At 41.7% G+C, this 26,150-nt stretch overlaps 1 protein-coding gene across 7 annotated transcripts in view; it reads left to right on the top strand.

Annotated features, from left to right (window-relative positions):
- bnc1 (basonuclin zinc finger protein 1) overlaps positions 1–26,150 on the top strand; it is a 291,531-nt gene that overhangs the window by 229,201 nt on the left and 36,180 nt on the right. For all 7 annotated transcript variants that reach the window (XM_073033027.1, XM_073033022.1, XM_073033025.1 and 4 more), the window contains exon 2: positions 16,983–17,085. In XM_073033027.1, the coding sequence (XP_072889128.1) occupies positions 17,068–17,085 (18 nt within the window). In that variant the 5' untranslated portion in view covers positions 16,983–17,067. The remainder of the gene's footprint in view (positions 1–16,982; positions 17,086–26,150) is intronic.

The following is a 26,150-nucleotide window of genomic DNA, read 5'->3' on the forward strand; positions in this document are numbered from 1 at the left end:
TATACCTCTAAAAGGGAGGGAATTCTATGACCAAATAGTTTTGGTGATTGCTTGCGTTCCCAGGAATGTGAGTGATAATGGAGGCAATGCTACAGGGTGACATTGATACTTCTGGGAGGGCCTGCTGTCTCCACACTGGGCTCATCAGTCACTTCAGGACCCAACCTAATGGCATGAACATTGATTTCTCTAACTTTCGGTAATTTCTCCCCGCTCCCCCTTCTCCTTCTTTCAACCGCCTAGAATTGTATTATTCTATATTCTATTAAGGTGGGGGGGATGTATGTGAGACAGGGTTTAAGGGTTGGCACAACATTGTGGGCTGAAGGGCCTGTACTGTGCTGTACTATTCTGCGTTCTTAACCATTACCTTCTCATCACCTCTCTCCTCCCCTTTCTCCCATGGACCACTTTCCTCTCCTATCAGATTCCTTCTTCAGTCCGTTACCTTCTCCACCTATCACCTCCCAGCTTCTCACTTCATCTCTCGCCTGGCTTCACCTATCACCTGCCAGTTTGTACCCTTTCCCCTCCCCCCGCACCTTCTTATTCTGGCTTCGTCCCCCTTCCATTCCAGCCCCGATACTGGGTCTTGGCCCCAAACTACAACTGCTTATGCACCTCCATAGATCCCTCTCCTGATCTGCTGAGTTCTGCCGGTATCTTGTGTGTTGCTATGGAAGGACCATGCAAAGGGAACGTCTAAGGAGAAGATGACCAGTTCAACTCAGCCATCTGCAGTGGCCCTAAGGCCAGGAAGTTGTAGCACTCAGTTGCAGCACCGAGCAAGGAGAGTTGGCAGGAATACTTGCCTTTTCCACAAATGCTTGCAGCTGTGTTAGGTGCCTGTCTTAGTGCTCCAGTGCGTGCTTCTGTGGCATTGAAATGGTCTCGTTGATTTCTGGCCTGCCGAGGAGTGAAGTATCAAGACAACATGGCTGCCTGGTGTTGGGGGGGGGGGGGGGGCGCGGAGTTGGGTGCGCTCAGGCGACCCGGCAGTCAGAGAACGGAGTCGACCATCTCACCAGCAACCTACCAGCCCTTTGGCATTTGTGGAAGAATCCATGGTCCCCACATCAAGCTCATCGGTCACTCCCGAGCCCACCAAACCAGAGTGCAAGGAAGTCCTTTTGTCCTTTTCTATCCTAGGAGAAGATGATCACTGTAACTCAGCTCAGCTGCAGTTGCCCTAATGCCTGCAAATCCATCTGATGAATTGTTGGAGGCCATATCTTTTAATTTGTCACAGTCATATGTATCATATTAGAACTGGTTTCTTTTGGCACGCAGCAGGCAGGATAAGAATGTCAATAATCTTTTGAGGAACTGCACTTTATTAAAGATAGAGAAGTTTGTAAACATGTACCGCCAGATTTGAAGTCTGCTTCTATCCTGCTGCTGCTGTTATCAAATGCTTGATTGAACCTCTCATATCATAAAGATGAATTCTCGACCTCCCAATCTACCCATCCATAGCCCTTGCTTTATTTATTTGTTTTACATGCACTGCACACTCTCTGTAGCTGCTCCGTGTATTTTGTATTCTGTTTTCTTTTACTACCTTGCTGTACTTGTGTATGCATGATCTGCCTGCTTGCCATGCAAACAAAAGATTTTCATTGCATCTTGGTACACTTGACAATAACGAACCAATTCCAATTCTAGTGAATCAACTTTTGTTTTGCATCCTCATGATACATATTGCATGCTGTAACTTCAAACTCCTGTGTCTAGAATTTCTATGAAGTAGATTATTGCACGGATAGCATACGAGGAGCTCATTGATATGGATTTGCTTGACTAAGCACTGGGAGTTCTGCTCAGAAATGGTGGCCTTGCTTGTCCAACTGTGCAGGGCTTGAAACTCCTGTGTGAAGGTGAAAGTGCAGACTTCCGCTCCAGTAGTGGAGTTAAACATCCTCCTATGGATTCCCAGTGTTTAGGGTCTAGAATCTGCATGATGAGCCAGACCGGTTGGTGTAAATTGAGCCAGTCCATTCATTTGAATGAGATAGACTGGAGAAAATGTCAATAACAAATTAATGTCCTTCCTTGATTTCAGTGTAATTTATTGATTGTAATTGTGACCTAGATTTTTTATGAGTTAAAATTAGAACTTCAGATATTTTTACTTTTTTTTTGAATGTTTGAGTATTTCAGGACCTTTTTCAATGATGGCTTTGACAGCTGGAAAGCCCTGAGGCAAGAGCTTCACTGACTCTTAAAACAAGTTTTGGGATTGCAGCTGTACACTCAAAGGCCCTATTCTGTGCCAGGTCTGCTGAGAAGCTGTGACTTAGCTCTCTAGATAAGAGTGAACTTCAAAACGAGGCAAGTGGTGAGTTTGGGTGGACAGCCAGTTGGCAAATTTGGACCAAGTTATGGAATTCTCTAGTATATCTTACAACTCAATTCGCCTTTTAAAATTTTATTGCAACTCTTAATAGTTTTTTGTACAAAATTGAGTTCTCCAATCAGTAGAAAACTCATCCAGCTAAGTTCCCTTGCAACAGTGCCCCAATTTCTGACGAGTTTCCATTATGTGAAACTTTGTAGTTTGAAAAGACTGGGCAAGATGTATTATGGTTATTTCGGTTCATTGTGTTCTTATACACGGAATCATGGAGAACTATTTGTAATAGTGTAATATAGCTTTGTTAATTGAAAGCATGTGCCTCAAAGGGTCCATGCATTGTTGTGCAAACTTGTAAATGAACATTCATAAAACTGTAGTTATAAGCTCTCAGTATAAATTCATAACACCCAATTAGCAGGTTTGTATTGTCTCATAACACTTAATTTGAAACCAAGTGGATAATACTATTTTATTGGCTGAAATTGGTAGGGAAAAGAAGAGGAAGGCAGTAGTGATAGGAGACTCTATAGTTAGGGGGTCAGACAGGCGATTCTGTGGTTGCAGGAAAGAATCTCGGATGGTAGTTTGCCTCCCAGGTGCCAGGGTCCAGGATGTTTCAGGTCGCGTCCAAGATATCTTGTAGTGGGAGGGAGAACAGCCAGAGGTCGTGGTGCATATTGGTACTGACGACATAGGTAGGAAAAGGGAAGAGGTCCTGAGAAAAGACCACAGGGAGTTAGGAAGGAAGTAGAGAAGCAGGACCGTCAAGGTAGTAATCTCGGGATTACTGCCTGTGCCACGCGACAGTGAGTATAGGAATAGAATGAGGTGGAGGATAAATGCATGGTTGAGGGATTGGAGCAGGGGGCAGGGATTCAGATTTCTGGATCATTGGGACTTCTTTTGGGATGGATGTGACCTGTACAAAAAGGATGGGTTGCACTTGAATCCCAGGGGGACCAATATCCTGGTGGGGAGGTTTGCTAAGGCTACTGGGGAGGGTTTAAACTAGAATTGTTGGGGGGTGGGAACCGAACTGAAGAGACTGGGGAAGAGACGGTTGGCTCACAAATAGAGAAAGCTAGGAGACAGTGTGTGAGGGAGGATAGGCAGGTGATAGAGAAGGGATGCGCTGAGACGGACGGTTTGAAATGTGACTATTTTAACGCAAGGAGTGTTGTGAACAAAGTGGATGAGCTTAGAGCATGGATCAGTACTTGGAGATGTGATGTGGTGGAGACTTGGATGGCTCAGGGACAGGAATGGTTACTTCAAGTGCCAGGTTTTAGATGTTTCAGAAAGGACAGGGCGGAGGCAAAAGAGGTGGGGGCGTGGCACTGTTGATCAGAGATAGTGTCACGGCTGCAGAAAAGGTGGACGTCATGGAGGGATTGTCTATTGAATCCCTGTGGGTGGAGGTTAGGAACAGGAAGGGATCAATAACTTTACTGGGGATTTTTTACAGGCTACTCAATAGTAACAGGGAGATCGAGGAGCAGATAAGGAAACAGATCCTGGAAAGGTGTAATAATAACAGAGTTGTCATGATGGGAGATTTTAATTTCCCAAATATCGATTGGTATCTCCCTAGAGCAAGGGGTTTAGATGGGGTAGATTTTGTTAGGTGTGTTCAGGAAGGTTTCTTGACACAATATGTAGAAAAGCCTACAAGAGGAGAGACTGTACTTGATTTGGTATTGGGAAATGAACCTGGTCAGGTGTCCGAACTCTCAGTGGGGGAGCATTTTGAAGATAGTGGTCATAATTCTATCTCCTTTACAATAGTATTGGAGAGAGATAGGACAGACAAGTTAGAAAAGTGTTTAAATGAAGCAAAGGGAATTATGAGGCTATCAGGCAGGAACTTAGAAGCTTAAATTGGGAAAGATGTTCTCAGGGAAAAGTACGGAAGAAATGTGGCAAATGTTCAGGGGATATTTGTGTGGAGTTCTGCATAGGTACGTTCCAATGAGACAGGGAAGTTATGGTAGGGTACAGGAACTGTGGTGTACAAAGTCTGTAATAACACTAGTCAAGAAGTAAAGAAAAGCTTACAAAAAGTTCAGAGAGCTAGGTAATGTTAGAGATCTAGAAGATTATAAGGCTAACAGGAGGGAGCTTAAAAAGGAAATTAGGAGAGCCAGAAGGGGCCATGAGAAGGCCTTGGCAGGCAGGATTAAGGAAAACCCCAAGGCATTCTACAAGTATGTTAAGAGCAAGAGGATAAGACGTGAAAGAATAGGACCTATCAAGTGTGACAGTGGGAAAGTGTGTATGGAGCCAGAGGAAATAGCAGAGATACTTAATGAATACTTTACTTCAGTATTCACTATGGAAAAGGATCTTGGCGATTGTGGGGATGACTTTCAGCAGACTGAAAAGCTTGAGCATGTAGATATTAAGAAAGAGGATGTGCTGGAGCTTTTGGAAAGCATCAAGTTGGATAAGTCACGGGACCAGACTAGATGTATCCCAGGCTACTGTGGGAGGTGAGGGAGGAGATTGCTGAGCCTCCGACGATGATCTTTGAATCATCAATGGGCACAGGAGAGGTTTCGGAGGATTGGAGGGTTGCGGATGTTGTTCCTTTATTCAAGAAAGGGATTAGAGATAGCCCAGGAAATTATAGACCAGTGAGTCTTACTTCAGTGGTTGGAAAGTTGATGGAGAAGATCCTGAGAAGCAGGATTTATGAACATTTGGCGAGGTATAATATGATTAAGAATAGTCAGCATGGCTTTGTCAAGGGCAGGTCATGCCTTACGAGCCTGACTGAATTTTGAGGATGTGACTAAACACATTGATGAAGGAAGAGTAGTAGATGTAGTGTATATGGATTTCAGCAAAGCATTTGATAAGGTACCCCATGCAAGGCTTATTGAGAATGTAAGGAGGCATGGGATCCAAGGGGACATTGCTTTGTGGATCCAGAACTGGCTTGCCCACAGAAGGCACAGAGTGGTTGTAGATGGGTCATATTCTGCATGGAGGTCGGTGACCAGTGGTGTGTCTCAGGGATCTGTTCTGGAACCCTTACTCTTCATGATTTTTATAAATGACCTGGATGAGGAAGTGGAAGGATGGGTTAGTAAGTTTGCTGATGACACTAAGGTTGGAGGAGTTGTGGATAGTGTGGAGGGCTGTCAGAGGTTACAGCGAGACATTGATAAGATGCAAAACTGGGCTAAGAAGTGGCAGATGGAGTTCAACCCGGATAAGTGTGAGGTGGTTCATTTTGGTAGGTCAAATATGATGGCAGAATATAGTTTAATGGTAAGACACTTGGCAGTGTGGAGGATCAGAGGGATCTTGGGGTCCGAGTCCATAGGACACTCAAAGCTGCTGCGCAGGTTGACTTTGTGGTTAAGATGGCATATGGTGTATTGGCCTTCATTAATTGTGGAATTGAATTTAGGAGCTGAGAGGTAATGTTGTAGCTATATAGGAGCCTGGTCAGACTCTACTTGGAGTACTGTGCTCAGTTCTGGTTGCCTCACTACAGGAAGGATGAGGAAGCCATAGAAAGGGTGCAGAGGAGATTTACAAGTATGTTGCCTGGATTGGGGCGCATGCTTTATGAAAACAGGTTGAGTGAACTCGGCCTTTTCTCCTTGGAGCGACGGAGGATGAGAGATGACCTGATAGAGGTGTATAAGATGATGAGAGGCATTGATCATGTGGATAGCGGCTTTTTCCAAGGGCTGAAATGGTTGCCACAAGAGGACACAGGTTTAAGGTGCTGGGGGTAGATACAGAGGAGATGCCAGGGGTAAGTATTTTACGCAGAGTAGTGAGTGCATGGAATGGGCTGCCAGGGGCGGTGGTGGAGGCAGATATGATAGGGTCTTTTAAGAGACTTTTGTATAGGTACATGGAGCTTAGAAAAATAGAGGGCCATGAGTAAGCCTAGTAATTTCTAAGGTAGGGACATGTTCGGCACAACTTTGTGGGCTGAAGAGCCTGTATTGTGCTGTAGGTTTTCTATGTTTCTAAATTTCATGAACTGTTTACATACATCTTAAACATTGGCAGTGGACAATGGCAACATCATTGACTGCTTGAAGAGACATATTCTGACCATGTAAAACTACTTGCTTGCAGATATGATCAATACAACCTTTGTGTCTCACAATAATGGGAATGTGTTGCATTTAGATTTAAACTGCCTGAGTTTAAAATACTCAGGCTGGGAATGGGTCAAAAGCAATCAATAAACTGAAATGTACAAAACTTAAGAATAATTTCTATTCATTTTCTCATGTTATGCTTTATAATTAAGTGCTTGCAGTGAAATTCAGTATTTTTTAAATATTTGGAGCAGCTGAGAAGTTGGACCCTCAACAGCTGCAAAATGTGACAAATGCATAAATTATAAAAATCATGGCTTTCTTGTTTATTTGGGTTCACATCTCTTACTGAAATTTCTTTGACAGGTTTTCCCATAGCTCATCAAATGTAACAACACCTATTAATGCCCCGCCCCTTCTTACCCCATCCCTGATATATTTAGTTTTTTTTTCTCTCTCTGCCTATCACTCTGCCTGTTCTCCATCTCCCTCTGGTGCTCTCCCTCCCCCTTTCTTTCTCCCTAGGCCTCCCGTCCCATGATCCTTTCCCTTCTCCAGCTCTGTATCCCTTTTGCCAGTCACCTGCCTGGCTCTCAGCTTCACCCCACCCCCTCCAGTCTTCTCCTAAAATTTCGTATTTTCCTCTCCCCCTCCTACTTTCAAATCTCTTACTATCTTTCCTTTCAGTTAGTCCTGACGAAGGGTCTCGGCCCGAAACGTCGACAGCGCTTCTCCCTATAGATGCTGCCTGGCCTGCTGCGTTCCACCAGCATTTTGTGTGTGTTGCAACACCTATTATGTCAGGTTGCTTGTTTTGAATTGAAGAACTATAGATTTGCTAACTTTGGCTTTAAAAAATCTTCCCCCCCCCCCCCCAACACCCTCAGAATATAGGGTATGCCCATAAAATTTCTCCTATCCCCGTTGACGGGACAGCAGTGGAAAGGGTGTACAGTTTCAAGTTCTTTGCCAGTGCTGTATTTCATTAAGAGTTTGAGGTGAATTTAGTAGGCATGGGATCATAAGAGGCTTCAGAGGGTTGTAGACTCAGGCAGGTCTATCATAGTTAAAAAGCCTCCCCACCATCAAGAATATCTTCCAAAGGCGATGCCTTGAGGAGGCAGCATCTATCACAAAGGGCCTTCACTATCAGGGACATGCCTCTTTCTGATTACTACCTGAAGACCCATGCTCAGCATTTTATATACATCTTCCCCTCTGCTACCAAATTCCTGAATAGTAGATGAGCATTACCTCCTCTATTGTACTATTTATTTATATTTGATATAACCTATCTTATGTCAGCACTGTCCTGCTGCCACAAAACAACAAATTTTATGACTTGTGTCATTGAAGATAAACCAGACTTGGGTTCTGATAAGGCCAATACAACTGTTCTGTAAGCCGCCCTTACTTTCCAAGCCAGGCCTGCGTCCGTTCAGTCCAGTCTTAATGTAAAGTATCCGAGAATTCCTCTGTTGGTTTGTTATGAATGTGGTTTTGTTTAAATTATTGGATCAGTCACATATTTTTATTGCAAATAGTGACCTTGCTTTGCTAGGAGTAGACCGTGCTGTAAATGTTCCTGTTGTTTTGCTCAGGAATGCTCGACTTTGCTGGAAGAAAATATTACACCATTTGACTGTGCAATTGAAGACTGGTTTCATAACCCTATTTAATAACCTAAACCAGAACATAATAGCCTTTCTCAAACCTTTTCAATGAAGGTTGTTTATCATCTGAGGGATTAAGCATAGAATGAATCTCATTTACTATGCCTTTGGACAACTAACAAATGGTAGAAAACAAAACAAACTTTAAATTGGAATTTATCCATTTTTAAAAATGAGCATAGTATTTGCGTTCAATTTATTCCTTGGTGGTTTTTACTTTAGTAATCCTCATAAATTCTGGAAGGCATAGTGGCACAATTAGTAGGGCCACTGCCCCAACAGCACCAGAGGCCTGAGTTCAATCCTGACTTAGGGTGTTGTCTGTGTGGGGTTTGCCCATTCTCCCTGTGACTACATTGTGGGTGCAATGGTTTTCCTCCATATCCCAAAGATTTGTGGATTTTTATGTTTATTGGCCTTCTAAATTGCCCCCAGTGTGCAGGTGAATGGTAGAATCTAGGCTGAGATGAGAACAGGAATGAACTTAATATGGAGTCAATATGGAATTAGTAGATACGGATGGTTGATGGCAGTGCAGAATCAGTAGGCCCATGAGCCTATTTCTTGCTGTGACTCTATGAATTTCCTGAAGGAATTCTTTTGTGGATTTTAATGTCATTTATTGTTATGCTTTCCATTTATGAAAATAAATAAGAATGTAAATAAGAATTGCAAATGCAATATTTGTAATAATTTTGAGAGGACTAGAATATAAAAGCAAGGATGTAATGCTGAGGTTTTATAAAGCATTGGACTATGGTGAGCAGGCTTGGACCCTTTATGTAAGGTGTACTGACACTGGAGCGGATCTGGGTGGTGGTGGGGGGGGGGGGGGTGGAGTTCATGAGAATGATCCCAGCAATAAAGGGGCTAACATATTAGGAGCTTTTGACGGCTCTGGGCCTGTACTCACAGGAGTTCAGTAAAAAAACAGGGAGATCTCATTAGAAACCTATCAAATATTGAAAGGCTGAGACAAGAGTGGGCATGAAAAGGATGTTTCCTATAGTGAGGGAGTCTAGGGCCAGAGGGCACAGCCTCAGAATAGAAGGCCATCCTGTTAGAACTGAGATGAGGAGGAATCCAGTTATTGGGTATACTTAAGTTGTGATAATAGGTTCTTGGTTACTCAGGGCGTCAGTTATGGGGAGAATGGGGTTGAGGGGGATAATAAATTAGTCATGGAAGAGCAGACTCGATGAACTGAATGGCCTAATTCTGCTTCTACATCTCATGGTCTTTTCTAGTGTGTGTGGAAAAACGAGCAGTTGTAGTTGGGAATGAAGGAAAGTATCTATTTTGATAGAGATGTTAAATGTTTTGCATCAGCCTTTTCCAGTGGTGGTGAAAGTGAAAATGAAAATATAAGGAGAATCTGTGAAAGGTACAGAACAATTGGCAGAGCAAAATGTAGAGAAAGAATTGCTTCTGGGGGAAAAGGTATGAACGGAGCCCCCGCGGCTGAGAAGTCAACATGATGTGATAGCAGCTTGCTGGGCTGTTGAAAGATGTAAGAGAGGAGATAGCACTGTGCATATTTCATTCTTCAGTTATGCAAATTATTCTATTGGACAGGAGATTCCTACTGCAGGTACCATGGGTTTGCCATATGCTCATTGATGCATAACAGCAGTGCTGCACGTAGGAGAAGGCCATGCATGTCGAGGTGATGGATACCTTCACTTTAGTCAGGCAACCTTCCACTGTTCTGTTCGGAGTGAGGTCATTTCTCTTTGTAGTCCTGTTGCTATATTTGCCTCCTGTTTAAAAGTCGGGCGCCTGTTCCACAGCAGATGGCCCCTTGTCAGCCACCAATGAGTTTCCTCCTTACCTGTGCTTGGTAATTCATCAAAACCTTTTATTCTGAATATCACAGTGGACGTATCATCATTGTATGCCAACTTCTGTTCCTATAGACTCTAGGTTGCATGTTCTGGTTTGGGTGGAGATTGGCTTAGATAAGTTCAGTCAGGCATTCAGATGATGTGTTCATTTAGCATCTAAACGTTCTGAGGTCTCCCATGGTCCTTGCCCTCCAATGGTCACAAATTTCTATTTTTCAATAGTCCCAGTCAGGCAAACCAACTAATTTTTCCCTTGCAGTTCGTCCCCTTCAATACATTTCCAATGACAACTGTCATCAATATTTCAGGCTTGTTTCAGATCCTACAAACACATTGTACTCCGAAAGAAAACGCCCTATTTTCTTACCAATTCTTCTGGTTATTTCAAATTTGTGACCTCCAGGTGCTATACCACCTAGAATTTTTAAAAAGCGGAATTAATCCATATGGCCTCTCAAGAAGACCTTTGAAGCTCATGATCAATTCTCGCCTGATTTGACATGTCACTGACCAGTTAACCCACTAGCCAGAGGAAGTGGGTCTGCAGTGCCATTAAGACTCCTCCTCCTCCTCATTTTGAAAATATGTATTAGATTTTTTTGTACCCTTCTCTGCTCTGCAGAAAACGGTTATGTGCATATCCCACTTAGCCAAGGTCCTTCATCCTGGAAGATGTCTATCCTTGTGGCAGACAATGTGAGATGACCTATGCTCAGAGTGCAAAAGCAGGGCAGCTGGAGATGTAAGTCATGTGGTGGCTCCTGAAAGAATGTGGACAACTGAATCGATGTTGAGAATTTGCTAAGGATTGCAGGGCCTGCTTAGCTAATTTAATTTGAGCCCCCTTTAAAAGCACATCCTTGCACTTCACAGCTTTAGCTAACCTAATAGCTTCCATTGAAGGTGTTTGTGGTGCTGTAATGCAAATAGGAATTATCGAGAATCAGTCAGTTAAAATATACAAAGCTGTGGAGCAGTTTGTCTGTGTGGGGGAATACATGGTCAGCTGCACACACAATAGGATCACCTAGCTCCTTCAGAATGACAGTCACTCTTAATTATTGCTACCCATGTGTGATGATGCTTGGGATATTATTTTCATTGCAGGAGGAATAGTTGAGTTAAGAGGGAAGTTGAGCAGCAGCAGATCTCCTGAATAATATACTTTCCCTGATTCTTTTAAAATTATAAACCAAAACATCCTCTACATGAAAATCCTTGACTCTGGGTCTGTATACTCAGCTGCAGGATTTGGTATAATTAGCAGCAATTTTCTTTTAGACTGCATTGTGACCTAGGAGCTTCTCATGAAACCATGGAAAGTCTCTTTCTTAGAAGAAAGTAGCGTGGCAACACTTTGTGTTCCATCGACTGCCTGCCTCTGGAGCAGGAATCTGTACGTAAAGCATCTTTGTTTGCAAGCTTTTTAAGTGCGCTGGTTGTTGGCAGCGGGGCTTTTGAACTTTCCTCCTCCGCACAGTAAGTGAGATGAAACAGCACAGCATAGTGGGGGGATAAGAAAGGCAGAAATTGCTAATCTTGCCAGACACAGATACCAAGGGATTACACTTTCGTAATCGCGCAGAAACCTCCTTGCCAGTAAATCACATCAGTGGAGTGATGAAATGCTCAGCAGATGCAAAACAGAGTGAGCGCAGCTGACTGACGTTTCGACTGTGCTGGAGGAGCATGGCAGCTTTGCGGTGAAATAAATAACCACAGAATAATAGTGAAGACCATTTGAAAATGTGTATCATGTTGGTCTTGTCGTCGTAGCTATGCAAGGCCATCAAGCAGAGAAAAAATCGTTTAGTGCAATGCATATTGTGACACTGTTCCAAACCTCTGAATTACTTGCCCGCATCTAAACACCAACTTATTACCACGCTGATAGTGCCATTAGCTCATCAAACCCATCGTTGTTGTCTGAAAGAACTATCAACCATTTCTAATTTGATTTTCTGCCTTTTCCAACACAGTTCATTAGTTCGTCCAAAAACTAAAATCCCAATCTAAACTTAAGGGGAATCTTCTTCAGTCGGAGGGTCGTGAGAGTGTGGAAAGAGCTGCCAGCACAGGAGGTGCATGCGAGCTCGATTTTAACGTGTAAGCAAAGTTTGAATAGGTACATGGATGGTAGTGGTTTGGAAGGCTATGGTCCGGGTGCTGGTCGATGGGAGGAAGCAGTTAAAAGATTTCAACAGGGACTAGATAGGCCAGAGGGCCTGTTTCTGTGCTGTACTTTCTATTACTCCACGATTGTCATTTCCTCTCCAGGCTATTTTGTTTCCATAAATTTTAACAGCTTCTTGAATTTATGCCTGCTTCCTACATTTTACTGAAGGAATAATTTTCAGATTGAAATAGTGACCAGGATTTATGGACTTCCTGATGGTGTTTAGTAAAATGGCTCTTAATGGATTGTTAGATAAAGTTGAAATTCAAAGTACAAAAGTTAGCTGGGTGCTGTGTGGAATGTTGGCTGAGTAGCTGGAGGCAGAGTGTAAGGAAAGTGGCAGATGCTTAAAATGGGTAGTGTGGGATAGTTGTGTTGTGGAGAAGTAGGATGGGAACACGGAAAGGCTGGGACAGAGAGAGTCAGAAGGTTCTGTGATTGGTGATACAACTATTCAGAGTGATTATGATGTATGGTTTACACAATGCTAGGGAATAATAAAATCATAAGACATTGGAGCAAAATCAGGACATAAAGGAACTATTGGGTCTGCAACACCATTCCATCATGGCTGATTTATTATCCCTCTCAACCACAATGTCCTGCCTTCTCCTTGTTTGATGTTGCTACTAAACAAGACCCTACTAACCTCTAAATTCTTTCAGTAGTTGAGTTACTGTTGTAGATATTTTATATGCTGTATGTATTCCCAGAAGAGCAAACAAAATAAATAACCTGTTAATCGATTTCCAATAATGCTGCCTTTGTCTGTAAAGAGTTTGTACAATCTCCCTGTGACCACATATGTTTCCCCTGGGTGCTCCAGTTTCTTCCCACAGTCCAAAGATGTACCGGTTGGTAGGTTAATTGGTCATTGTAAATTATCCCACGATTAGGCTAGGGTAATTTCACCTTAAATTAAATTAGAAGGTTGTTGGACAGCGTTGCTCAAAGGCCAGAAGGGCCTTTTCTGCGCTGTATCTCAATAAATAAGTAATGTTAGTTGAGGGAAATTTATTGGCTGTAGAAAAGGCAAAAGGAGTCTCCCCTCAACCTTTTGATAGATACAGACTCTTAAACTCTAGCAATCTCGAGGCTGCTTCATATTAATGAAGCTCATTTAAATATTTATTTAAAGTGGATTTGAATCCATTGCTTTCCTACTTGGATGAAGATTTTAGAAAGTCACGCAGACTTTTTTTTTTGTGAATTTTGAAATCCGGCTAGCAATTTTACTTATTTAGCAGATAAAACTTGCGGTCCCCTAAAGACAATTCTCTTTTTAATGAAGAAGTTTTTAGTCAGCAGATTGATTCATCCTTGTTAGTTTAACCCAAGTACTTATAAAGTCATGGGAGTTAGAGTGAAGAAGAACAAACTTCTGAGGTCATCTTGCTGTACATTAGCATGATTTTAAACTAACTTCATATGTGTATAACTTGTTATGTCTCTGTATCATGGCAGTTCCTTTGCCATATTAAAGCCTGTAGTTTTATAGTCATGACATTGAACTGGCTGACTAAAATTACAAAGCATGTTTTTATTTAAGTACACAATGTCCTGGAACACTAAATGTCTATTAACCTGAATAAGAGCTCAGACCCTGTCACTGTGGCTCCACTGACTCAAGATACCACTCACAGCTCTTGCTTCTGTCTGACTTCACAATCTCCAAATATGACTGGTTTTGTCTCACAAACTTGAATTAGATGCTGGTAAGTTTATCTTATTTCAGAGGTGTGGTCAAGTCCTGTAAGAGGTGTTTTCTCTGCAGGAAGCCCCTTGATTTTTCTCTGACAGGGAACATAATTTTTTTAAAAAAATCTCTTTGATCTTGGGCTGTAGTTCCTGTGAGAAGGAGAGCATTCAGCCAGTTCAAGGGCTGTTTTGTTCATCTGGACAAAATAAAAAAAAGCGACTATTTTAATGACCCCAACGTATGTTACTCAGGCAATATTCCCATTGTGCAGCAGTGAGTAAGTACAGAGGGAATGAAATTCCACAAGTCAAAATCCACAGAACTACTGGGAGATGTTTTTAGTATTGAATCACGCCTAAATAAAACATGTACCGTGTCATTTTCAATTATTAATTGCCCACATGACATATTCAACAACTAGTATGTATTATATTAGATTAAACTCTGTTGTGTATATAGTTATTGTTACAAATCAAAGTAAGTAGTATTATTGTAGTGTTTTCTGTCTTGAGGTTTCTTGTAGAATGTACTACTTTGTCAAGTGATATTCTCGTGCTGAATCACATCTGTTTGCAATTTCATTGAAAGGGAACCTGACACTCTGTAGTTAAGGGTTAAACCTTGGAACTACAGTAAATGTCTATTCCTGTAAAGATACGGCTTGCTATTTTAGAGATACCAGAGGAATTAGAGTCATAGTCATAGAGAAGTAAGCACAGAAACAGGCCCTTCAGCCCATTTAGTCCATGCTGAAACTATTTAGACTGCCTAGTCCTATCCACCTAGACTGGGGATCATTGCCCTCCATGCCCCGAGTATCAGGATATTTTGTTAATTAACACTTTTGAAGCCATCTTTAACGTGCAGGTGTTTATAAATCCAGCCTTTTGCTAGTGCACTGATTTAACTAGCCATTCTCTCAAGTAGATTAATGTTCCCGATCTGTAGCATTGCGTGCATGTATGCTTATGCACATGTATGTGAACAAACCAGTGAACTTCAGTTGCTCTGGAGTTCGTAATCAAACAATCTGCTCTGTTATAAGGTTTTCCACAATGTTCGCGTTGAATGAGTAATATGTTTAACAAGTAAGAGGTTGCTGGGATAACACTGTAAACCAAAGGACATTACTCTTTATAAAATATCCAGACCCCAGAGACTTCAGCCTACATTTAAATCAAATATGCATATACCTTGTACCAGGTTTGCACTGGACCATTCTTTTACTTCATTCTGCTGAAGGAGAAGTAGAAAACAGCTGAAAAACAAACTCTTCAATTGAAAAGGGAGAATTGGGAAATTGATGTAAACCTTTTTTTCATTACAATATTTGGAAAAAAGGACTACAAACATTCGTCTGATTTCTATCTTGCTGGAAACAATGTAAATACAAGTACATCATTCAGAACTGTGTTGGAATGCTGGAGGACAATATAGATTAAAAAAAATCTATGAATCCCTAAACAGTTAAAAATAGGAACAAAATAATTCTGGATTATACTGATTGAAGTATGCTCACTTAATTGCTTATTGTCCTGTGATTACATACAATTCATAACACAGTAAAAGGCCAGCAGTCCTACTGGTTGGCTCTGATGTCTAAAAGCTGTGTATGGGTATCTTCCTCATCTGTCTTATTATGGAAATTTACTACATTTTTAATTCCTAATTCATCACTCCAATTCTTAATCATAAATGACTAATCTGAAGGTTTTTTCCCAAAATTGTCAAACGTCAAAGTTACTGGAACTTTATTTAAAGAATGAAGTGTCAAAATCACTTCATAACGTGTCAACATTTCTTACTTACAATTCATCGGCAAGAAGTTCTTAATTAAACACTAAACTTATATTAATAATTTTGGGATGTTTAGTGAAGGTGATAATCTTTCATAAAAGGCATTGTAAAAAAAAAAATTACATCTTTTTTTTGTTCTAAATCCTGTAAGTGGAGCCCAAGATACTGTACATGCAGCTCAAAGATAATTGGACACAATACTATATGGTGTTTGCTCAAGTACAAATTTCAGTGGGAAGTTTGAATAAAATGTTGCTTCCAAGATGCTTTGCTACAAAGTTTTGCCCTGTTGCTTTACAAAGGGAATCTTAGTATGTGCGTTTATAGTAAATCTCTGGAAAAATAAGGGCTGCAGTAGCTGAGTGGTTAAGGTGTTAGACTTGAAATCCAATGGGGGCTTTCCACGTAAGTTCAAACTATGCTCGCAGCACCGTCTTTTGAGGTACAGGACTGTCCGTTCCTTACACTTTGTGGAGCAGACTCGATGGGCCAACTGGCCTAAATCTGCTCCTATATCCCATGGTCCTGCAGTCTAATCCAGCACCTTATATATTTGCTTGTTCAAACTGGCAGGTTTTCTGAACTATTATATTAGTCCTATAAGAATACACTTCTAGTTAACTTTTTTTTAAGAAAATGGACAGTCATATAATAAACTTTCCATTGATGAGCTGCCAACCATGGCTGATTAGCCCCGTCTACCCAAAGCAACTGGTTTTAAGGCACCAGTAACCTGCCTTTGCCCCTTCTCCTGTCAGTAGAAATGGTTCCGTCGGGCTTAGTAGCTAAGCCACATGTAAAGGCCAGGAGCTGGACTTGGTTGTCAGAGGCTATTTGAGAACATGTAATAGGTAGTGGGGGCTTGTCCCCATTTGCCCCCCCTCCCCGTCTATTACAACCTTAGGAACCAGTAAGTATATAGATGTATATTAAATAGTTAAATTTAAAATATTTGCAAAAACAGAAACAGTAAAAATGTCTAGTTAGTGTTCATGGGTTCAACATCCATTTAGGAATTGGATGGCAGAGGGGAAGAAGCTATTGCTGAATCGCTGAGTGTGTGCCTTCAGGCTCCTGTACCTATACCGGAGTCAAAACAGATGTTGTCGCAAGTGTAGGTGACTGACCAGTCACACAATATTACCAGCATTATTTTTAAATGAAATTTGTAAATTCTAACTCACTAATTGCCACTCTAAATAATCCAGTTAATTTTGATGAAGACTTTTGTGGAAAAGTGATTTAAATATTTAATGCGTAAGATGTATCAATGTATTTTATATGTTTAACAGTACTGTCATTCGTGCTATGTGGATGAAAGCTTTACCTGCATTGGATGGCGGTGTAAAACTCTTTCTCTCTGATTCCAGGCTATTCGCTGCACACTGGTGAACTGTAACTGTGAGTGCTTTCAAGCTGGGAAGATCAACGTGCGTCAATGTGACCATTGCAAACATGGATGGGTGGTACATGGTAAGGAGAACGGGAGATGCTGGCATCCTTCGGCAATCTTGGGGACCCTTGCAAAGGTGGAACTGTTTGCCTATCCAGTTGACAATGCATGGTATGCATTGCAACGTTCTGACCACTGATACTATATAGCCGTTCATCTCAATGCATGTTCTCTCAACCCATAGCTCCACACAGGTCTGTGTTTATATAGATCCTTTCTTGTCCCCTACAGAATGTTTCCAAGTGTTTAACATTTAAAGGTTTCCTTTTAAAGGGGATTCACTTTTATAATGTGGGAAAGGGAGCAGAGGGCATGGCTGATGGATGAAGTCTGGTTAAGCCTGCCCAAACTTTGAGGATGATGATTTACACAAATGGATCATAAATCAAAAAAAAAACATTTTATATACTAGAAACTCTCATCAGGTTGGGCAGCACCAGCAGGCTGAGAAATATGGATTCAGGTTAAAATCATCAGAATTGAAAAGGTGAGAAATCAAGTATGCTTTAATATGCAGAGAGGAGGTGTACAGACCAATGTAGAAAATCATTTTTTCCTTTTACAATATTTTTATTCAGAAGAAAAAAAAACAAGATTTACAGAGTGCAACACATAGATACATCTCAACATAACTTGTGTGCATTCGTATATTGTGATAAAATTGATCAAAATGTTATAGCATAACACATAAAGGTATACCACTCTGTAATCAAAAATTTAAAGATAGGTCATACATCATAAAATAATTTTTTTATATTAATAAAAAGGTCAACCCCCTACCAACTACCAAAGAAAAAAAGCTGATGGATGATAATGGATAAATTAGAAAAGAAAGCATATTCGCTTAAGAAAAGATAAAAAATATACATAAAAGTCTGTGCACTGTTAAACTTTATAAATTGGAAAAGTAATTTAGGAAAGGTCCCCAGATATCATAAAAAGATTGTTTCGAATTTAAGACTGAGCAGTTAATCGTCAAATCACAGAAATTTTTAAAGATAATGGTACTAAGATATGCGACCATTCTGAAATTAACAACGTATTTAAAGACTTTTACCTTAAGTTGTATCAGTCTGACTCTTATTTAGATGATACCTATATGAATGCTTTTTTCAGTAATATCAACATTCCTACATTGTCTGCTGATAGCCTAACACAGTTAGATCAGCCTATTTCCAATGAAGAAGTGTCTGAGGCTATACGTGCTTTACATTCTGGTAAGACCCCAGAACCTGATGGCTTTCCTGGGGAGTTTTATAAAACTTTCACTACGTTACTTACACCTTGTTTATCCTCTGTTTTATCAGAGTCCTTTAAATCGGGTAAACTCCCTCAATCTTTTTATGAAGCTTTTATATCTCTTATTCTTAAAAAAAAATTAAAAAATCATTTTTAGAAAGCGACTGGAGCAAAATGATACCATGACAAATTGAAACATAATAAATTAAAACAAAGGCACAGCCACACTTAATTTAATTTAAAGCAAAAATGGTTTAAATTAAAATGTTAGTCATTTGTTAACCTCTTCGACATCTGTTTTCAAGCCCTCACCTCTAAGTCAGAGAATGTTCAAAGTAAATTTGTTATCAAATTACATATACGTCATCATATACAGCAGTGAGATTCATTTTCTTGTGGGTCTTCACAGTAAATACAAGAAACACAATAGAATCAATGAAAGACCCCACCCACCAGGATGGGCAATCAACCAATGTGCAAAAGACAGCAAACTGCAAATTAAAAAGGAAAGGAATAAAGTGTTCTTTAAAGTGAAGCCACAAACTGCGGGAACAGTTCAGTCCTGGGGCGAGTGAAGTTATCCCCTCTGGTTCAAGAGCCTGATGATTGAGGGGTAATAACTGTTCCTGTACTTGATGGTGTGGGTCCTGAGGCTCCTGTACCTTCCTGATGGCAGCAGTGAAAAGAGAGAATGGCCTGAATGGTGGGGGGGGGTCTTTGATTATAGATACTGCTTTCCTGTTACAGCGCTCTGCATAGATGTGTCAATTGTTGGAGGGCTTTACCTGTGATGGATTGAGCCATATCCACTACCTTTTGTAGGTGTTTCCATTCAAGGGCATTGGTGTTTCCATACTAGACCATGAGCAACTAGTCAGTATGCCAACAGAGGCACTGCCATGCTTTCTTCCCAATGGCTTCACAGTAGACCTAGGACAGATCCTCTGAAATGACAATACTGATGAATTTAATGTTGCTGTCCTTCTCTACCTGTGATCCTCCAGGGAGGACAGTTTCATGGGCCACTTGTTTGCTACTCCTAAAGTCAACAATCAGCTCCTTGGCCTTGCTGATATTGAGTAAGGGGTTGGTGTTGTGGCACCACTCAACCAGATTTTCAGTCTCCCTCCTATAGGGTGATTCATCAACGCCTTTGATCTGGCCAATGGCAGAGGTGCCATCAACACACTTAAATGTGGCAGTGCAGCTGTGCTCAGTCTCATAGACACAAGTTAACTAGAGCAGGAGACCCAAGCACACAGCCTTGTGATGCACCTTTGCTGATGGAGATCTTGGAGAAGATGTTGTTGCCAATCCGATCTGACTGCGGTCTGCATGTGAGGAATGGATGATCTAATTTCACAAGGAGGTATTGAGGGCAATGTCTTAAAGCTTATTGATGAATTCTGAGGGGATGATAGAACTGATTGCCGAGCTGTGGTCGATGAGGAGCATCCTCATGTATGGATCTTAGGTGACCAGATGTTCCAGGGCTGAGTGGAGACCTAATGAAATAACACCTGCTGCCTACCTGGTGTGACAGAGGCAAGTCAGAGGGGATAAGGAGTTGATATGTTTCATCAGCAACCCCTCGAAGCACTTCATCACAGTGGATTTAAGTGTCACTGGGTGATAGTCATTGAGGCAGCTTAAGCGCTGGTATAATTGAAGCCTGCCTGAAGCAGACTGCAGAAGCGAGAGGTTAAAGATAATGATGAACACTCCAGCCAGTTAATCAGCGCAGGCATTTAGTACTCGGCAAAGTGCCCTGTCTGATCTGGATGTTGTCCGTGAGTTCACTGTCCTGAAGGATGCTCTCACGTATGCCTCGGAGACCAAAATCACAGTGTCATTGGCAGCTGTGGGGATTCATGAAGGTGCCTCCATGTTTTGGTGGTCAAAGCCAGCAGAAATCACCTTGAGCTTAACTGGGAGCGGAGCCTTGTTGCCACCTACGTCACTTGGTTTCACTTTATAAGAGGTGATAACATTCAAGTCCTGCAGAGCTGTTGAACATCCTTCGGTGATTCAAGTTTAGTCCAGAATTGCCACTTTGTACAAGACAGCTTTCCGGAGATCATACCCTGGCCTCTTGGTTGCCAGATTGTAGATGTGGAGTGGAGTTTTCCTTGTCCACTTTCCACCCAATAAACCTCCACATTCAGCAGGTCATCTTCCATAACTTCAGCCACCTCAAACTGCATTCCATCACCAGATACATCATCATCCTTCCTGATTCAATACTCTGAGGTGACTGTTCCTTCGACTCTCTGCACCACTCGACTGTCTCCACCAGCCACTCCCTTTTCACATCACTTTCCCGTGCAGCTGAGGGAGAGATAACGTCTGCTCCTTTACCCATCCCTATCCCTCCTTGCAGGTAAGCTCCGTGTTACTTTAATTATCTGTCATCAGAACACCATGTTGCACAGTATAAACTTAAACAATATGACTCAACCTCCGCCTTGGGCACAACCATTGGCAAATTAATACTGAGCTGAACAATTTTAAGTGAACCCATTTATTTTCACAGATGTGGCAGAATTTATTTCAATTTGATGTATTTCAGTTTTTCTCTGTATCATTCGTTCTGTCTGCTGTTTTTTTTTAAAAAAAGTAAATATTGTCTTAATAAATTTGGTTTGAATCCTATGACAGGCTTTCCCTTTTTTCACTTAAGCCCATATTTGTGTTTTAAAACACTTGCCTTTTCCTTTTTCCGGTTCCATGAGGGTCTTTTACCTGAAATGCTGATGCTGTTTCCTCCCCAGCTAGTGTTACCTGGCTAAGGACTTCTAGCATTCTCTGATTTTATTTCAGGTTTCCAGTGTCTGCATTTTTTTTTACTGGAATGCATAATAAAAAAAATGGTTGTAGTGATGTTGTTTAAAAGGGAATTGAGGAAAGGGGAAAAAAAAACAGATGATGAAGAGTAGAGCTGGAGTAGATTAATGAAGACTTGCCATTACTGTACAGAAGATTAAATTATATCCACTGCCATAAACTTTATTGTAAGTGTTAGTGAAAGAAGAAAATGGGTGAAAAAAAACAAGTAGGAAAATCCTAATTTTATTAATTTCAAGCAGCTGGACATGAAGGTGAAGACCAAAATATAAAAACTGTAAATGATTAGAGTCATAGAAAAATACAGCACAGAAAAGGCCCATCGGCCCATCTAGTCCATGCCGAACCATTTAAGCTGCCTTCTCCCATTGACTTCCACCCAGACCATAGCCCTCCATAAACCTCCCACTGGTGTACCTATCCAAACTTCTGTTAAATGTTGAAGTTAAGCTCGACTGCATCATTGCAATTGAAAACAAAAAAAAGAAAATGCCAGGAATATGCAGCAGGTCAGGTTGCATCTGTGGGAGGAGAAACTGAGTCACTGCTTCAGCAGGGAGATCTATCATCAGAACAGAAATGAAGATAAAACGTGTGGGGGCGAGAGGGGTGATGTCTCCGGTAGGCGCAACCGTGGAGATACACTGGAAACCAGTTTGTCCGTGCAGTGAATGAATGGGAGCAGTCAGAGAGTGAGAACACTGACAAAAGAATGTGGATGTCGCAAATTGCAGAGGAGGAGGACCTGCCCAGCAGATCAGGATGGGCACGAGTGAGTGAGAGAGAGAATGAATGAGTGCGGAACTATTATCAGAGATGGATCACTGATGTAAGCTGAGAAATCAAATTACTTTAAAGTTAGAAACATAGAAAATAAGTTCAGGAGTAGGCCATTCGGCCCTTTGAGCCAGCACCGCCATTCAGTATGATCATGGCTGATCATCCAACTCAGAACCCTGTACCTGGTTTCTCTCCATACCCCCGATCCCATTAGCCACAAGGGCCATATCTAACGTCCTCTTAAATATAGCCAATGAACCGGCCTCAACTGTTTCCTGTGGCAGAGAATTCTACAGATTCACCACTCTCTGTGTGAAGAAGTTTCTCCTCATCTCGGTCCTAAAAGGCTTCCCCTTTATCCTTAAACTGTGACCCCTCGTTCTGGACTCCCCCAACATCGGAAACAATCTTCCTGCATATAGCCTGTCCAATCCAGCAAGTATAAGCCTAGTCGATTCAGTCTTTCTTCATATGAAAGTCCTGCCATCCCAGGAATCAGTCTGGTGAACCTTCTCTGTACTCCCTCAATGGCAAGAATGTCTTTCATCAGATTAGGGGACCGAAACTGCACACAATACTCTAGGTGCGTTCTCACCAAGGCCTTGTACAACTGCAGTAGAACCTCCCTACTCCTGTACTCGAATCATCTTGCTATGAATGCCAACATACCATTTGCTTTTTTCACCGCCTGCTGTACCTGCATGCCCACCTTCAATGACTGGTGTACAATGACACCCAGGTCTCGTTGCATCTCCCCTTTTCCTAATCGGCTACCATTCAGATAATAATCTGTTTTCCTGTTCATGCAACCAAAGTGGATAACCCCACATTTATCCACATTAAATTGCATCTGCCATGAAACACCGCCGCCCAGCTTCATGTCATCCGCAAACTTGGAGATGCTGCATTTAATTCCCTCGGCTAAATCATTAATATATATTGTAAACAACTGGGGTCCCAGCACTGAGCCTTGCGGTACCTCACTACTCACTGCCTGCCAATCTGAAAAGGTCCCGTTTATTCCCACTCTTTGCTTCCTGTTTGCCAACCAATACTCTATCCACATCAATACCATACCCCCAATACCATGTACTTTAAGTTTGCACACTAATATCCTGTGTGGGACCTTGTCAAAAGCCTTTTCAAAATCTAAATATACCACATCCACTGGCTCTCCCCATACTAGTTATATCTTCAAAAAATTCTATAAGATTCGTCAGACATGATTTTCCTTTCACAAATCCATGCTGACTTTGTCCGATGATTTCACCTCTTTCCAAATGTGCTGTTAGCACATCTTTGATAACCGACTCTAGCATTTTCCCCACCACTGATGTCAGACTAACCGGTCTATAATTCCCTGGTTTTTCTCTCTTCCTCCTTTTTTAAAAAGTGGGGTTACATTAGCCACCCTCCAATCCTCAGGAACTAATCCAGAATCTAACGAGTTTTGAAAAATTATCACTAATGCATTCACTATTTCTTGGGCTACTTCCTTAAGCACTCTGTGATGCAGACCATTTGGCCCTGGGGATTTATCTGCCTTTAATCCCTTCAATTTACCTAACACGACTTCCCTACTAACATGCATTTCCCTCAGTTCCTCCATCTCACTAGACCCTCGGTCCCTTACTATTTCCGGAAGATTATTTATGTCCTCCTTAGTGAAGACAGAACCAAAGTAGTTATTCAATTGGTCTGCCATGTCTTTGTTCCCTATGATCACTTCACCTGTTTCTGACTGTATGGGACCTACATTTGTCTTGACCAATCTTTTTCTTTTCACGTATCTATAAAAGCTTTTACAGTCAGTTTTATGTTCCCTGCCAGCTTTCTCTCATAATCTTTTTTCCCTTTCCTAATTAAGCCCTATGTCCTCCTCTGCTGGACTCTGAATTTCTCCCAGTCCTCAGGTGTGCCGCTTTTTTTTGCTAATTTATATGTTTCTTCTTTGGACTTGATACTATCCCTAATTTCCCTTGTCAGCCATGGGTGCACTACCTTCCTTGGTTTATTCTTTTGCCAAACTGGGATGAACAATTGTTGTAGTTCATCCATGCGATCTTTAAATGCTTGCCATTGCATATCCACCGTCAACCCTTTAAGTATCATTTGCCAGTCTATCTTAGCTAATTCACGTCTCATACCTTCAAAGTTACCCTTCTTTAAGTTCAGAACCTTTGTTTCTGAATTAACTATGTCACTCCCCATCTTAATGTAGAATTCCACCATATTATGGTCACTCTTACCCAAGGGGCCTCGCACGACAAGATTGCTAACTAACCCTTCCGCATTGCTCAATACCCAATCTAGAATGGCCTGCTCTCTAGTTGGTTCCTCAACATGTTGGTTCAGAAAACCATCCCGCATACATTCCAAGAAGTCCTCTTCCTCAGCACCCTTACCAATTTGGTTCACCCAATCTATATGTAGATTGAAGTCACCCATTATAACTACTGTTCCTTTATTGCACACATTTCTAATTTCCTGTTTAATGCCATCCCCAACCTCACTACTACTGTTAGGTGGCCTGTACACAACTCCCACCAGCGTTTTCTGCCCCTTAGTGTTATGCAGCTCTACCCATATCGATTCCACATCCTCCGGGCTAATGTCCTTCCTTTCTATTGCGTTAATCTCCTCTCTTTTTGTATTGCGTGCACAAGACTACAACATGCCCAGAAAGAAAATGATGTGTTTTTCCTCAAGCTCATGCTGAGCCTCACTGTGATGTACAGACCAATGGTTTAGAGTAGGATGTAGAATTAAAGTGGCTGGCACACTGAATTCGGGTGTTCTGCAAAGCAATCGCCCAGTTTGTAATTGGTTTCTGCAATGGAGAGCAAACTGCATTGTGAACGTTGAATGCTGGACCGACATTGGAAGAAAGGCAAATGAGTCACTGCATCACTGGGAAGGGCTGTTTGGGGTCCGTGAATAGTGAGAGGGAAGAGGTGATGGACATCACCTGCCATTGCAGGGTAAGTGCCACAAGAAGTGGGGGGGTGGGTAAGCAGTTGATGGGAACAGAGTAGACCTGCGGTCATGAAGGGAATGGTCCCAATGAAACGCTGAATGGGTTGGGAAGGAAAGATGTATCTGGTGGTGGAATCTCTTTGAAGGTGGTGAATATTGTGGAGAATGATCTTTTGAATATAGAGGCTGGTGGGGTAGAAGGTGAGGACAGGAGACTCCATCCTTATTTTGTCCCAGAGGAAAGGAGTTGAAAGCAGAGGCATAGAAAATGGATGAGATCTGGTCAAGCGCTTTGTGAACAATAGTAGGGCGGGAAGTTGCAGTGCAGAAAGATAGAAGGTATTTCAGAAATTCTCTGTATGGAAATTCTCATCATTAGACAACATATGACAGAAATGGAAGGACTGAGAGAATGGAACACAGTCCTTACAGGAGCTAGTGTGGGACAAAGAGCGGTTGAGATGCCTGTTGTGTCATTAGGCATGTAATGGATAATAGTGGCTAGCCTATCTTGTGAGATGGAAACAGAGAAAGGAAGGGAAAAGGCAGAGAGTGACCTCATGAAGGTGAATAAGTGTGTAAAAAAAAATTCACTGTAGAAGTAATGACACTGTTGGGTTCTGAGTGCAATGAGGAAGCACCAATACCCCTTTGTCCCCAGCCTCCCTGCTGCTTTATAACTACCTTCCTCATCTTTTCAATTCTGACAAAGCGTTTCTGAACTGAACCATCTGCTCTGTTTCTTTTCTCACCTATACTTGCTGAGTATTTCCAATATCTTCTGTTTTTGATTAAGTGCAGGGAATCGTGCATAAGAACCTTATCTGGGTACATTTTTATTAATTCTGCAGCAATAAAATATTTTGATTTTAAATATAATGAGCATGTTTTATTTTGAGTAAAAGTCAATTATGGAATTGGAATTCTCCTTTGTCCTGAAGTGGCTGAGCATATTTTGGACCCTTTGGGAAGCTGTATTTTCAATAGTGATGTGTCAAAAGTTTGATCTGACTGGAAGTAATTAGTAATTCAAATGATCAGTGCATTTCCCAGTCTTTAACCTGTCTCTTGTGTTGGCGCGTGGCCTAGTGGGCAAGGCATCAGACTAGTAACCTGAAGGTCACTGGTTCGAGCCTCAGCTGAGGCAGCGTGTTTGTGTCCTTGAGCAAGGCACTCAACAACACGTTGCTCTGCGACGTCACCGGTGCCAAGCTGCTTGGGTCCTAGTGCCCTTCCCTTGGACAAC

Source organism: Hemitrygon akajei, chromosome 30, assembly GCF_048418815.1.
Source record: "Hemitrygon akajei chromosome 30, sHemAka1.3, whole genome shotgun sequence".
Lineage (NCBI taxonomy): Eukaryota > Metazoa > Chordata > Chondrichthyes > Myliobatiformes > Dasyatidae > Hemitrygon > Hemitrygon akajei.